This window comes from Branchiostoma floridae, chromosome 15 (assembly GCF_000003815.2).
Source record: "Branchiostoma floridae strain S238N-H82 chromosome 15, Bfl_VNyyK, whole genome shotgun sequence".
Taxonomy (NCBI): domain Eukaryota; kingdom Metazoa; phylum Chordata; class Leptocardii; order Amphioxiformes; family Branchiostomatidae; genus Branchiostoma; species Branchiostoma floridae.
The window spans coordinates 4,648,979-4,663,647 of record NC_049993.1 but is presented as its reverse complement, the minus strand read 5'-3'; the positions used below and the strand labels follow the sequence as shown (position 1 = coordinate 4,663,647).

Below are 14,669 nucleotides of genomic sequence, written 5' to 3'. Positions count from 1 at the left end.
TCGCTACGTTCACTCCGGTGGCTTATTTCGGTGGTTAATCGCACCTGACCAGGGATTATCTCACCATATACACCTCGGGCCGGGGCATTAACCCTTTATTGATTCCCGACATAAGGTGTGAACTGCCTTAGATATTGCCATCTTTAGTCTCAGGCATAGTCAAATAAGCCACAAAAATTCAAACCACTATGTGAGCCTTTAACCATTTCCCCTATCTCTGAAAAGGGCAATTTAGCGGTCGTTCTAGCCTTTAGACATACCCAAAACACTACTTTACCATCTCTTCCATTGACTGTCTGTCAAATCTGACTAGTTCTTCTAACGACTAATCTATATTTTCTGCATCTCTGGTAAATCAGACCTTTGAGGCTTTCTTTCCACGTGCACTTACTTCACGTCGATTTATTGACAGTGTGTTCAAATGACGACTGGCATAAGCTAACATTAACCGCGGCACACCAAAATAAAATAGACGACGTCGTACATCGAAAAGTAACACGGATTATATATTTCATATGAATTTTGGATAACAAGCCAGCTACAACATAATGCCATATGAGTCAAGCACTAAATGGGTATCCTCACCCAGACATGTGTTGGTGTAATCATAAGTCATCATTTTATTTTTGCATGTCTACAACGTTAGGGCTGGGCCAAACCAAATATCTCATTCTCCAAATATCGTCTACTTGGGAGCTGTATATTTCGTTAAGCTTAGCTCAATACATTAGGCCTTAAGCTTAAGGCCTTAAGCTTAGCTCAATACATGTAGGGCAAGGGTTAATCGCTGGAAAACTAGTTGTACGTTTTTTTTTCTCTCTTTTCAGTACCTTCACCAGAAGAATATGTTTTCGGGAGCGTTTTTAAATTTGTGTGTGTCTGTGCTTTTTAGATCCAGTATGTGGTTACGTCTTGATGAGACCTCCAGACGATTAGATTTTGCTCTCCCTAGCGGCTCCCTCCTAGAGTGTATGGGCAAGCCACTGGCTGAGTGCGCCCACAGAGCCAGATACAGGAGGGAGTGGAGGAGGCTGATACTGGACGCTACCATAGTCCCGACCCTCAGGCATGAGGATGGGACTAAGAAAAGGTAACGGTAAAAGCGGCTCCCTGTCATTTTGCAGGGAAACTTTCATAAGTTCTGAATGTTTTAATGTGAAGACAGTACGGTCACAGGTATTCGAACTAGCCTATCGTAGGCGTTGTCATATTTGGCGTCCGGGCGCATGTCTATATTTGGCATCCTGACACATGTCCATATTTGGTGTCTTAGTCCATATACGGTCATCTCTCCGTGCAATGCCAGCGGATTCTCACACTTCAGTGCACCTACACCAGACCAGGCTCTCTTCAAGATCTCCTCTCACTTCAGAAGCCAAAATCAACCTACAAGATGCCTTTTCCTGTGGAGAAATGTTGTGGAACATGGAAGCACGGCAGCAATTCCGACAACTTCCCACAGATCATGGAGAAACTCGGTACGTGTGTACTTCTATATACACTAGATATATGTATAGAATTAGACACTGGATACCTTCCTAATGTTTGTAACCCTATGGGCATTCATTTGCAAATAAAGTTTAATTAGACCAATAGACGTAGTTAATACCTGGTCAAGAGGTCAATTCATGGCTTGACTATGGTTGATAGGCCATCGACTTTATGGTTTATGGTGACAAAACGTCGACAATTTTTAATTGGGAATTATGTTCTACGACAAAAATATAGGGGGCCTAATGGGGCTTGTACGGACAACACTATACGTTAAATTCACGAGTAAAATTTGCCTTCATATTACGCTATGTCTAGATTCATTAAGTTTCTCTACTGTCTACGTGGAACTCTGCGCTTCCCGTGGCGTTTTGCAAAATTAGTAGCTGAACTATAGCACAAAGCTTGGGCTTTTTAGCAGCTTGGACGTGACAAAATAATCCATCTAGAGATAATGACCAGGTCTAACCTGTATGTTCACTTATGGAGGCACGACTAAACTATGAACTTTCACATCTGACATAGCAGGCCACATTGGAGTCCGATAAGACATCACGCTTGCTGATGAATGAAGTCGAATTAGGCTTGGGTCCCAATTGCGCCGGTGCCCGTCAGGGTCGTGTTATATTTTGCCTAGTATTTGTAAACGTTTAAAAGTCTTAACCAAAACAAAGTAAGCCACTATTGAACTAGTTTAACTAGAATATTCAACACAAAAATTGGACTCTCCCAAATTTTCGAGTGAACAGCACTAGTCTTTATCAAGGAGTGAATAATCGCGACGTCAAGTCATGCCGATAGAACACGTGACTCAGTAAGCAGTGGATCATAGGTTGCAGGAAGTCTCTGTTCAGGGATGGCTGTAAAGCTCTGATGTAGACGGCTTCTTTGGTCCCTCTAGCGAAAAAGTCTGGCTCTATGTCCAAGATTTCAACTTTGTCCAGTGAGACCGAATGACCCGGTGATTCTATATGAATATGTTGGGAAACTTCTGAGGTTGTTGAACTCGGGCGTCTGTGTGCACATGTGCTGCTCAGTCGAAAATGTGGATGAGTCCAATCTTTGTGATGGATATTACAGTAAACTAGTTCAATAATGACTTCTACCAACACAGATGAACTTTCAAGTTAAAGTAAGACACTGACAATGTGAACCTCTCCAGTGTTCTATGACATGTGCTGTTTAATTGCAGGAATCCCATCCGAGATGGTTAACAAGGTAGAGGAGGCGATCATTCCCAGTAAAACTTTTCTGTCAGGAGACAAGTTAACTATTACGTATGAGTTCTTGGGGGAAACTCTAGAGAGCACTTTCACACTTGGCGTGGAGGGCGAGGAAGAAGACCCAACTGTTGGTGAGAAGAAAAAGGTGAGGATAGAAAAAAAAAAACATGGACTTATCACTCGAAACGTCCTGAAGTAAATCTCCGCTATTTATCCAGTTGTAAATTTTAATTGTATCTGAATATTGTTTACCTGGATGTCTAACCGCCACAAACGTAAACATGGGCTTCTATATCGTAACATACTATCTATATAATTGTAATTATAACTATATTGATGTCTTTATTTCACAACTAGTACGTACAATTCAACGTATGGCAACTTCTATTACTAAACAAGAAACGTAGGAAATTACAAGGATCGAGACTGTGCAGTTAGGTATGATATGGAACACTATTTCTCATTCTCTAACCCTCCCCTCCAGGTGACCTACACCATAGAGGGGGACAACCTGGTGGCCGTGTACCCTGACCATGACGGGAAGGGGACTTCTGTGCGCCTCAGCCGCCATTTTGTTGATGACGACACCATGCACTTTGTGAGTGCTCTGAAAAGTACAAAAAATGTAGCTTTAAAGGGGTTTGTCCCGAGCTTTCATCTTCACAAATTTAAATTGTAAAATTTAGATTAGATTTAGTTTGAATTTCAATTGCAAAACATTTGGCTAATACAGATCGTTTATTTACTCACTCCCTCATATTTGCAGGATATCAAAGTTGGTGATCTCGAGGGCTGGACTACTTCCAAGCGCTGCTAGACGTCCGAGCGGACGTTAACCCGTGTGCACCAGACAAGCTGCCAGTCAGCTTTGCGTAGATTCTTGAGTGATTCATTTGTTCGGACTGAACCATTTCAATCTGTATCGCTAGCTATAACTGAAACACGTTAATTTTATAACAACTGTAAACCGCACATATCGAATTGCAACCCCGTCTATACCTGACCTTCAGCACCGATGTCATCACTCACGACTATGTTATGTCAGCATTTTATCAACGCCTACTAATGGAATAAGACAACTTTGTCAGGTCATTCCTGAAATGTAACTTAACACACAGATACAGTCGTAATAAATGCAGCTTTTATCTCATATAATCATATGTAATCTCAGCTGATCACGCGTATTAAAAATGTTTACTTTGTCTGGTGTATGCTGTTGTTTGGCTTGAGCATGGGTTTCTTTTCATTACCTTCACCAGAAGAATATATTTTCGTGAGCGTTTGATTTGTGTGTGTCTGTTCGTTTGTAAACACAATAACTCGAGGAGGCCTGTGTAAGTTGAGATCAGGTTAGGTCTTGATGAGACCTACAAATGATTAGATTTTGTTCTCCCTAGCGGCTTGTCATGATTTTGCAGCGAAACGTTCATCTTTTGATCTGAAGATGATACGGTCACCGAATTGGACACTTATTCGGCCAAGCTATCGGATATGTTGCCATATTTGGTGTCCTGACTCATGTCTGTATTTGGAGTCCTGTCATTCCTGGCGCATGTCCATATTTGGTGTGTTGGTCCATAAAAGGAGCGTCTCGCAGCGCAACGCCAGTTCTGAGTGCAGCTCCAGCAGACCAGACCTTCTTCCAGTTCCCCTCTCATCTGAGAAGCCGATACCAACCTACAAGATGCCTTTTCCCGTGGAGAAATCTTGCGGAACATGGAAGCACGGCAAACATTCAGACAACTATCAAGAGATCATGGAGAAACTTGGTACGTGTGTAATCTGTATGGAGTCACTTCAGGGCTAGACCATGGGTGATATGTCGGTCCCTGGGTTTTCGCTAAAATCGTTGTTGTCATGTTGATTTGGTCCTACACTTACAAAACTATATACTTCGTTGTCTGTGAGTGTCATGATAAACTTAACAGACTGTATCGTCAAATTCTTATTAGAAAAGTTATACATGTAGTCAGCCTTAATTGTTCCTTTTTGCAGCCACAGTAACAGAAAATTTGCTCCAACAGAGAATGACAAAAGTAGAAGTAGCCTTGCCAAGTTAACATGAACAATGAATGTTTCTGTCAAACTTAAACCAGAAATTTTAACAGTAACGTGAAATCACACAATGCATTCTATTAGCGTACAAATCTACTGTGTACAAAGGTGAAAAGTTAGTGCCACGCAGACTAGTTACATATTAAGTGAATTTAGTCAATATTGGTATATATGTGTCCTGATTCTGTCCTAGCTATGTGCTATGTCCCTGGACTGTAGAGCACGCGTGTAAACTGTGAGGAACTAAAGATATATATGAACTTGATTTAACACTATGATTGATTGGTTGGTTCATTGATTGATTAATTGATTGATTGCAACTTTGAACGAGAGTTAAACGGCCTGAAATTCGCCAGTAAGTTGTTGTCACGGATTAAAAGAACCCACCACACCTATCGAAAAGAGAAGGGATCCTTCCCGGTGTGCAGACTCCAGTGTGAGTGGATCTAACCATTCAGGTTAATTTCCCGAGCAGCCCTGTAACCCCTGCTTCGCCTATTGAGTCAGTTAGGCGAAATTGCTGAAGCTCGATGTTTCTGACTTCGGGAGAAGAGAGGCTGCCACAGTGAGTGTAGTTCAGTACCTAGAAGTGGCCAATTGCCTTGCACTTAGCAAACTCGTTAAAAAATCCCAGTTGGAATAATCAATTTCGTTCGATTCGGTAGACTCCCTTCAGTACCGTTACACCCAAAAAATGACGTCTCTAAATTTACAGAGCCACATAGTTAAACCTATTCAACTAAAGCAGATGAAAGAAAGACAATTCAGACGTACACTCATTAACATACAATACCTTACTTGGTGTTGATATCTGTCTGGCTGCAATACAAACTTGTAGACTAAAAAACTTAACTGATCCGAATAAGCGATCTGCCACCAAAATATCAAGACCATAGCACGTCAAAAATATGAAGACCACGCAAGATCAGAAGATTTTAAAAAAATTGGGAATTCTTCTGCAGTACCAAGGTCACATACCAGGTGGACTGAGAGAAAGAAAGAGAGAGAGGGAGGGAGAGAGAGAGAGAGAGCCTAGAGGTATATCTAAAACAATATCTTCAGGAGATAAAAGAAAGCCACTGACCGCCTCTCCGGATCCAGTCGTCTGTGACATGTGCTGATGTACCGTTTACAGGACTTCCTGCAGAGATGTTTAAGAAGATGCAGGAGTCGACTTTTCCAGTCAGTTCTTCTCTGTCAGGGGACAAATTCACATCTAAGGTGGAGTTCATGGGGAAAACCCGTGAGAGCACTTTCACCTTCGGAGTGGAGAGCGAGGAGGATGATATGTCGACAGGCAAGAAGAGAAAGGTGAGGAACAAACCTATAGTAGATATTAGTAGGTTTCTGGATCGGACGTATGTAGTAGAGTAGACTCGTTCATCAGCTAATCGAAGCCCGTAGCCTCGCTGATTTTAAGAGAGTGAGCAAAAAGCACCTGTTCACCACAAGGCACCACCAAACTTACCGACGACTCGGCCCAAGACAGAGTAACATCCAAGCTGCCAGGCTACGAATGGGTTGGTGTCAACTGAACAGTACCTTGCACAAAATGAACATCAAGAGCAAACAATGTGTCTGTGGGGCCAACAGTTCAACACTGCCTGCTACACTGCCCGCTGTATTCCGACCAGCGTAGCATACTCACCTCCACTGTTGAATGCCTTGTACGACAACGGCCTACTGTTTCACTACTGCTCCACGGCTCACCTGACCATGACCCTGTCACCAATAGACAGCTTTCAGAAGCTCTGTGTGTGTACATAATATCTACCAAAAGATTCTCTTCCAGCCGTGCCACTGTCTAGTAAATTTTTAGCTAGTCAGGCATAAGTGTTAGCTTCACCTGTTTTTATTGTAACAACCATTTTATTCTATTACTGTATATACATGTTCATCTTGTATTGTATATTTATATGTCTGTGACCACGATACCAGCCACGCTGCCTAGTGCTCACAGTGTATTGTCTTGTTACAACCTGAATAAAGTAAGTATAAAGCTAATCGACATGTTTCGCACCGGAGTCAACCCTAGGCCTGAGTAAGACATCTGAAGGCACATAGTGCCAGGTTAAAACCTTTGTTCAGCCTGCCATAGTAGGTCTCTGGACCGTACATGTTATCTTATTATAACACTAATAACGTTGATAACGTTATTGTGAAACTAGTGTAAGATGCAAGGTATGGCAACTTCTATTATCTAACCTCTCGTTCAGGTGACCTACACCATGGAAGGAGACAACCTGGTGTCCGTGTACCCTGACCATGACGGGAAGGGGACTTCCGTGCGCCTCAGTCGCCATTTTGTTGATGACAACACCATCCGCACCGTGAGTGTAAAAAAAAAAAACAGTAGCTTTTCTGAGAGTTTTCTAACCTTACGTTTTTCAACTGTACGTTTTCTAACTGTACGAATTTGGAATTTAAAAACACACATTGCTAAAATAGTTAATAATTATGCATGTTTTCATCTGTAGGATATCAAAGTTGGTGATCTCGAGGGCTGGACAACTTCCAATCGCTGTTAGACGTCCGAGAGGACGTTGACTCTTGTGAACCAGACAAGCTGACAGTTGGCTTTGCTGAGAGTTCTTCAGTGATTTGTTCTGAATAAAGCGTCTGAATCTATATCGCTAGCTTAAGTTGTTATTGACCGGCATTTAACTGGATAAGTATAATACACAAATGTAACTATAAAACGCACGCCTCGGAGTGCATTGGACCCCTGCCCTGTGATATTACGAAACCTGGCGTCCAGCACCAAGGACACCACCCACGGCCACCCTGTCATGTTAGCATCTCATCAACGCCCCCTTGCGGAATGCGGCAACTTCAGCAGGCTACTTTGTCCGGTATTCAGTTTCTTGCAAGGTGTAGAGATACGTTTGAAAAAGTAGCGTTCCAAGTAAATCGCGCGTACACATATGTTCACGCAATAGTGTTTACACCATTCTGGCTTTCTATGGTGAATGCTTGATTATATTGTTTATTTGGTGCACGAGCCATGTTGAAGACAAATGATTGATATTTATGATTCTGCGCGTGAATCGAGTTTTATCCCAAATTCATGAAAGCCTTTTGACCCTTTTGACATTAAAAAAAATCATTTGCAAAATCAAGTAAAATGTACAAAGCAACAATGCTTAAACATCGAGAGCTAACATAAAGAAACACAACACTTTCAGGGCTTGCTCCACGCCTGTTAAGTATTCTTTATTTGTATTCCATCCAGTAATACGGTATTTCCGTGCTCTGTGGAGGAGAATCCAGGCTTTAGAGTGCACAGAAGGAGTCCTCTGTGTGATGAAGAAAGCTTCAGGTCCCTTCAATTATTCACCACGTCATGTCCTTTCCAAAGCGCCATCGGTTAAGCCACGCCGACTCAGCTTTCTATCCCGGTTACATCCGTCACATGACAGGTTTACGGACGCACGTAGAGGGCATTTCGGGGACAGGCCGGGATGTATTGGGCCGTTCCAAAAAATAACGACAAAGGGGGTGGGGGTGGAAGAGGATGAATGGGATAGGGGGTAGGGTCCAAGCATCTGGATTTGGAACTAGGGTAGGGTTTTGAGCAATTTAGATTGGGAACTAGGCTAGGATTTGGACAATTTTTGATTGGGACAAGTGAAGGGTGTGAGCAATTTCTGGATTAGAACTAGGGTAGAACTTCTACTTTTCACCCCGCCCTTCACATTTATTTGTTGGAATAGTAAATTGAAAAATTATTTTCTGGTGACGGAAAAGATTTTCTTAGATCCTTGTGGACTGCCTGTTCTTAATACATCTGAAACTTGCTGGAAAATTCTGCACGACGCCTGTGAACGTTTCTTACACAGTAACGCCAGTCCCGAAAACACTCTTTGTGAAACGTTAGTGTGTCTGACATGTTTCTACCACAAATGATGATGCATAACACTCGTTCCAACACCAAAATTTCCCACCACGTCTGATAGACAGGACAATTTCTCACCCATTTGCCGACCAAATTGATGCGCATGAAAATTGACGTCCTTTCATCACGAATAGCCGGAGTGTACCTTTCTTTGACACATTCATGCCTCAAAATTCGGACCACGAATTCAATCATCCTCGACAGCTCATTGAAACCACTTCAATACCTACTGAGGCCGCTCAAAGACACCCCGTGTAAGCTATAAGAGCTACATCTCAGCACGGATCCCTTTGAAGAAGCCACGCACAAGCGGTGGTCTTTAGCTGAGAGCCATTGAAGAGGCACTAAAATACAATTGAATGACATTTCGGAGCATTGCTTCTGACCGTGAAGAGGCTCTTTCATGAAGGTCAAATTACTCATGCTGGAGGAAAATAACCGTGAAGTTGTTGGTCACGTGACTTATGACGCACCAACTGGAAGCCGGGTGGGTGTAACGGATTTTTCTGACTTGCTGACGAAGTTAGACAGAAAGTTGATTTTGAACTCGACAAGACTTGCGATTCCTTCTTGTTAACTTAAAAACACAGCCTTGCTAGCCTATGAACGCTCCATTGCTTTTTTATTGTCAAATGAATGACAATTTCTTGGACCAAGAATTCCAGTGGCTTATCGAATTGCCATTTTCTGTTCCGACTTGTATTTTCCCTATGCTTTGTATCACAAATGAGATACAACCAACCCAGCAACGTCACCTTACAAAACACTGAATACTTTTAAGCTGCTAGTATTCTTGATGTCAGTCGACGTCCTGGCACTAATACCTATCATACAAATAATTGAGGTTAATAGTTGAACTTGATCATAAATTTAGCAATGTCCGGTGAAATGCTCACCAACACACCACATAGCTGTAAGTGTTGTACTTTCAACCCCCGCTGCCAGGTAGGCACAAGACGAATTTCCGACTCGATGCATTAAAAATTAAAACATCATTCTCCCTGCTAAAAGTCTCTCCGTGTAGCTCATTTCACGTCCGTTCCCAACACTAGACAAAGCCGGGCTCATGTAGCCGTCACGTCCATGTTAAGGGCACCCCTGCTACAATACACGGTGTGATTACCGATCCGCAGCCTTCCCCCCACCTGCTCGGGTTGATACGGACTTCAACAATGGCCCCGGCTGGCCCGCGTGACTCATTGGAAGTTGACACATCATTTTCCGCGCGGCGGAGTTCTGCTGAATTAACCCTATCTCCGCGCACAAGGCGCCCGCCTGTGGGAATATGATGCATTTCGGTCAGGATTCATGACATGCATCGACAGTAAACGAGATTTGCTGCCGGGCTGGGAAAGGTTGCGAGGATTTGAAGGAGAGCTGTTCTTTCTTACGGACACTTCAGAGGAGGACATCGCCGACTTGAGACGCGCGCAAAAGACGCACTGCATTTTCCTTCGAGGAGCCAACTGTAACATTGGTGAGTAGTTTTTTTTTCCAAATCATTTCCTAAAATGCCTGTAGCAATAGACGACTGTCACGATATAGATGATCAAACTGTATTCAGAGGTTGTTCAAATACAAGGCAAAACAGACGGCACAGAGTACACTCTTTCTTGTGGATGTCTGTGCATTTAGAATATGTAGTGGATTGAGAAGAGCATTGAGGACATAAAGGAGCTAGTCATTATATTCAGAGATAACTCACAACTGAACAGTAATGATGTAAGTGAAACCTTGCTCCGACTTGTGTGCATCTTTAATTTTACAATACAATACAATACAATACAATACAATACAATACAATACAATACAACAGGTATATTTTGGAGGAAAGGATATCTTCAATTTTCATAACTTCGGTTTCCACGATTCTGATGGATCCATTTCAGCAGCTATCGTAATTATCGCCGAGAAATTGCTCTTAATTTTATTGTGCCATTACATGAAAACGCAAGTTATTATCTATATCGCGTATCGTTTAGCAGATGTTGCATTTTAAAGACGTAAGCTTCTGTTGCGAGTTCGGAGTAAACACTGAATTCATAAAAGGCAATACACGCAGGCTTATTTTTGACATGCAGTTTTGAAAGGAGTGCGGCTCTATTGTCCTGGTTATCTTTGACCTAAAAACGTCCACGTCCAGCGAATTATGTAAAACGCCAGTTTGTATCATGTGGGATCAGTGAAGGCACTCACCAATAATATCATAATCCTCGCTGTTCCTGCTTAAGCATACAGAAGCGTCGTCCTGGAAAATCGTTCTTCACAAATTCACTAACTTGACCTTTCCTTTCAAACGCTAACAGCAAATGATAATGATGAAGCAGCATTTTCACTGGGTTACCGAATAAAATCGGTGTTGAAATATGACACATAATTCGAATGGAAGTTCTCCGTGGCGGCAGTTGACATTATAAAGTGCTTTACTTTGCGTGCGGAAATAGGGTATAAAATCTTTATTATAGCTATATATGATGTGCACAAATATGTTCATTTTTCTTTGGAGAAAAACGTATCTTACTCTCCTGAAATTCCTACTCTTACATAAGCCAATTATAGACTCCCTTGCAGTCTTCGGAACGGTTTTTTTTTGGGGGGGGGGCGTTGGTCCGCGATTTTTAACGTTGGCTATGTTCTCTTGTGCCGGGAAAGGGAGTTTGCCGAGGAAGGGACTTTGCGGTTGAAGGGAGTTTGCCATGATAGCGAGTTTCTGCCCCGTCAGGAGACGATCAGAGGATAGTGCCTGGTTGTGACATGTTTGCCGTAAACAACAACTGGAATCACTAACAACCCGCCAGGAATTCGCCACGTTAAAAACTCGTCTTTAGTGCCGAGTCTGTCGACAATGTCATGCAATACGATACAGAGATCTAAGATATCTCTAGGAACAAACCTATTACCTATAACCAACGCCATCAGCGAACGATTAAAGGATATTTACATTCAAACATTTAGAACCGAAATACACAATGACAACCGGGACAAATCTTTCGGTAACAAATTACGAACCTATAGATTATTCAAGACTATTTATAAAGAAGAAGAATATCTGATGGTGAAAAACATACAGCACAGAGTGGCTGTCACTAAACTCCGGATTAGTTGCCACAAGTTACATATCGAAACTGGAAGGCACAACCGCACCCCTCTGCAGCATAGAGTCTGCCAATTTTGTGATCTACATTACTACAACATGTAGAAGATGAACAGCATTTTATTTTACACTGTAAATTGTACCATAATGAACGGATTGTGCTTTATGAATATATCAGAAAAGAGTTCCCATATTTTGAACATCTTAATGCAACGGATAAATTTCTATTTTTGATGCGCCTAGACAAACCCTGTATATCAAACATTATATGTTCTTATATCTACACCTGTACAAAGAAGCGAGTTAGCTTAGTACCTTCAACTAGTTAAATTGTATCCTGTTGTTTTTTCATATGTTTGTTATTCTGTTATCAGTCATGTCTGTTATCAGTGACCTGTACCTAGCCCGTCGAGGCATGAATGTACAATAAAGGTCTTTCATTCATATTGAAGGTTTACATTCATTAGGCAAAACTCTATACAACGTGTACCAACGTGCTACAATTTCCTCTAAAATCGACAATATTGGATTCCCCACGCCAGGCGTAACACTGGCCTTCACGGCAATTACCATGCTAATTTGAACCACTTCACACACAATTAACGTTTCGTTCATTTTGTGATTAGTCTGACGCTAGCACGGGAGAATTTAAAGCCACGCGCCATGGTTATTACATGAGATATCTCACTCGCGATCGATTCTATGAGCCGGCCAAGAAATACACTATTTTTTTTCTAATTACCGTCCAGTCAACTTCACAGAATGTTCTGTGAAGCGGAAGATAAACTTTATTCAGGACGAATTATGGACATGTGCACTATTAGATGATTCCGCCGTTCCAGGAAAGAAAAAGGCTGTTTTGTGTTCTGTAAAAATCACTACATGAACAGGTGTTTCAGGCATTCAAAACGTAAGGAAACAACGAAAGAAACATATGGGTGCGGCCTTTCTTACGTATACCTGACTAAAGCTGTGGACTCTGTGGTACAAAATTCGGTACGCATTCTCGCGTGTGCTAAAAAGGCTAATCACAGTTACCCAACCAACCAAGTTATTCTTAAGTTGATCAATTCTGAAAAACTCGTATTTTTTGTTACTTTTCAGGAACAGAGAGGAAAGATGAAGCTGGTCGTCCTTGTGTTTCTGGGCGTGGTCATCGTTGCTATGGGGATGGATGAAGAACAAAAGCGTTGGCGCTGGGGGCAGGACGGTACAATATCTTCTTTGTTCATTTTGTATCAAGATATCATCCAGCTGTTGTAACCTTCCTGTGTCCTTTGCAAAGTTTGATTCTTTATTATTGCACATTCTTTAACCATCTATTGCTCCAATCCATTGGAAAAAAGACGGCTCGCTGTTTACTACTTACATGTCCATTTCTTCATATATCAATGTACTCTCGCGGCCTCGACGTCAAAAAAAAGGAAACAAAATATAAAGCCCGAGAAAAACGCCTAGAAAAGTATTTTAAAAAAAAGCAGCCGGAGCATAACCTCTGCTTGGAGAGTAACATCAATGCTGAAATGGTGTCTATGGTGATTTTATTTGCTCATTTACTAGAAATTCCAGTCCTATCCAAGATTGATAGCATTCAAATGTTGCGAAACGACTTGTACTTTGTTGCGAAAAGACTTGCCTTGTTGCGAACTGGCTGTTGCGAACTGGTATTGTTGCGAAACAACCTGTAACCCTTTTAGCTATAGACGAGCACACATGTTGAAAGAACTCACAGCTTTCATGTCTGAGGTAGCGAGCGAAGTCCAGTAGTTAGCGGCCCTGCCTCGGGAACTAGAAGCCGTGAGTTCGATTCAGGCTGTGTCGCTCTTCCTACATGCACTCTATCGGAAAGGGTTACAGTCCTTAAAATGGGACGTTGAATAGGCTCGTTCTCATTTAAATGTCGAAATGCTGTCGCCTGACTTTACGCCTTGATATGGAGCAATGGAGTATCCACATATACATATAAGACTAGAAATGACCGTTTTTGTGACGCTGCACAGTTTTTCTGGCTTTCTAAAGAAACAAGAAAAGGTTGTTGACTGTCATTTGCATCCCACATTGCTTAACAAAATGTTGTACAGAAATGACTGTAACAAACGTTACCATTGTTCGATACTGTCTAATGCATTACCAATGGGACCGAAAATGAGAAGTTGCCATTTTTTGGCTATGGTTAAAAGATGAACTTTCCTAAACAACCAGGTAGTTTTCACTGAAAATAAAGCTGATTTATTTTTCGCACATAAAATGCCATTTTCGACATTTCAATGAGAACGGGACCGTGGTCCACTGTTCATTGTGCTTGTCGAACAGAGCTAGGGGATGGACCTGTAAATACTGTACATAGTGTCTGTCCTCTCTATCACGACCAGTGGAAGACTAGCTCTTCAGTGAGCTGAAACTGGATCGAGATCACTTTCCTTTTCTCTAACATCACGATGAAATGTTTCTGTACCGTACAGCGTCCATGATCTCCCGGATGTCGTCACCCCAGTACTACTGGTTTAGGAACAGGAGAGGGGTAAGGTGGTTTTAATATGTTTCTCGTTTAGCTTGGCGAGCCTGTCATTTTTCTCTCGTTTTCTCCACCCTGGTGATACAATCTGAAACGTGTAAACTTGATGAATCAGTCCCTTGACTTGCGCAACGTTTATCAGCTAGTCAAATCTTCCACGGGTAAGTGATGCGCGACTGTATACATGTACTCCCCCTACAATTAAAGCCTATAGTCATGTTTATGTAGCATGTAGCCAGGATTCCCATGTACAAGTAATGGGGCCTTTTTGGTATCGCATTGCATTGATTTGTTGAAAGGATCGGTATAGAGTAGATGATTAAATGAAAGCCAATTAGTTTGGTCATTCATAGATGTGTATTTTATTGTCATGGCACGAAACAAGAGGACGCACTC

General features: G+C 42.0%; 2 protein-coding genes and 1 long non-coding RNA gene across 3 annotated transcripts; all 3 read left to right on the top strand.

Annotated features, from left to right (window-relative positions):
* Positions 1 to 1,295: 1,295 nt before the first annotated feature.
* LOC118432383 (fatty acid-binding protein Fh15-like) lies at positions 1,296 to 3,915 on the top strand. Its single transcript, XM_035843937.1, has 4 exons — positions 1,296 to 1,478; positions 2,684 to 2,859; positions 3,199 to 3,312; positions 3,481 to 3,915. Exons 1-4 carry the CDS (start codon positions 1,394 to 1,396, stop codon positions 3,529 to 3,531), a joined length of 426 nt encoding a protein of 141 aa, XP_035699830.1. The 5' UTR covers positions 1,296 to 1,393; the 3' UTR covers positions 3,532 to 3,915.
* A 336-nt stretch (positions 3,916 to 4,251) lies between these two features.
* Positions 4,252 to 7,397, top strand: LOC118432380 (fatty acid-binding protein type 2-like). Its single transcript, XM_035843934.1, has 4 exons — positions 4,252 to 4,483; positions 5,905 to 6,080; positions 6,986 to 7,099; positions 7,247 to 7,397. The coding sequence occupies exons 1-4, from the start codon at positions 4,267 to 4,269 to the stop codon at positions 7,295 to 7,297; spliced, it is 558 nt and encodes a 185-aa protein (XP_035699827.1). The 5' UTR covers positions 4,252 to 4,266; the 3' UTR covers positions 7,298 to 7,397.
* A 2,446-nt stretch (positions 7,398 to 9,843) lies between these two features.
* LOC118432397 lies at positions 9,844 to 14,302 on the top strand. The gene is made up of 3 exons (XR_004833078.1): positions 9,844 to 10,141; positions 12,863 to 12,968; positions 14,221 to 14,302. It is a non-coding gene; the product is annotated as an uncharacterized LOC118432397 (long non-coding RNA).
* Positions 14,303 to 14,669: the final 367 nt, after the last annotated feature.

What these genes read in the sequence shown, in the direction of transcription:
- LOC118432383 (XM_035843937.1), top strand. Translation starts at nt 1,394, where the DNA reads ATGCCTTTTCCTGTGGAGAAATGTTGTGGAACATGGAAGCACGGCAGC. An exon ending in CTGTTGGTGAGAAGAAAAAG is followed by an intron (nt 2,860 to 3,198) that starts GTGAGGATAGAA and finishes CCTCCCCTCCAG; the next exon opens with GTGACCTACACCATAGAGGG. An exon ending in ATGACGACACCATGCACTTT is followed by an intron (nt 3,313 to 3,480) that starts GTGAGTGCTCTG and finishes TCATATTTGCAG; the next exon opens with GATATCAAAGTTGGTGATCT.
- LOC118432380 (XM_035843934.1), top strand. Translation starts at nt 4,267, where the DNA reads ATGTCCATATTTGGTGTGTTGGTCCATAAAAGGAGCGTCTCGCAGCGC. An exon ending in AGAGATCATGGAGAAACTTG is followed by an intron (nt 4,484 to 5,904) that starts GTACGTGTGTAA and finishes TACCGTTTACAG; the next exon opens with GACTTCCTGCAGAGATGTTT. An exon ending in CGACAGGCAAGAAGAGAAAG is followed by an intron (nt 6,081 to 6,985) that starts GTGAGGAACAAA and finishes CCTCTCGTTCAG; the next exon opens with GTGACCTACACCATGGAAGG.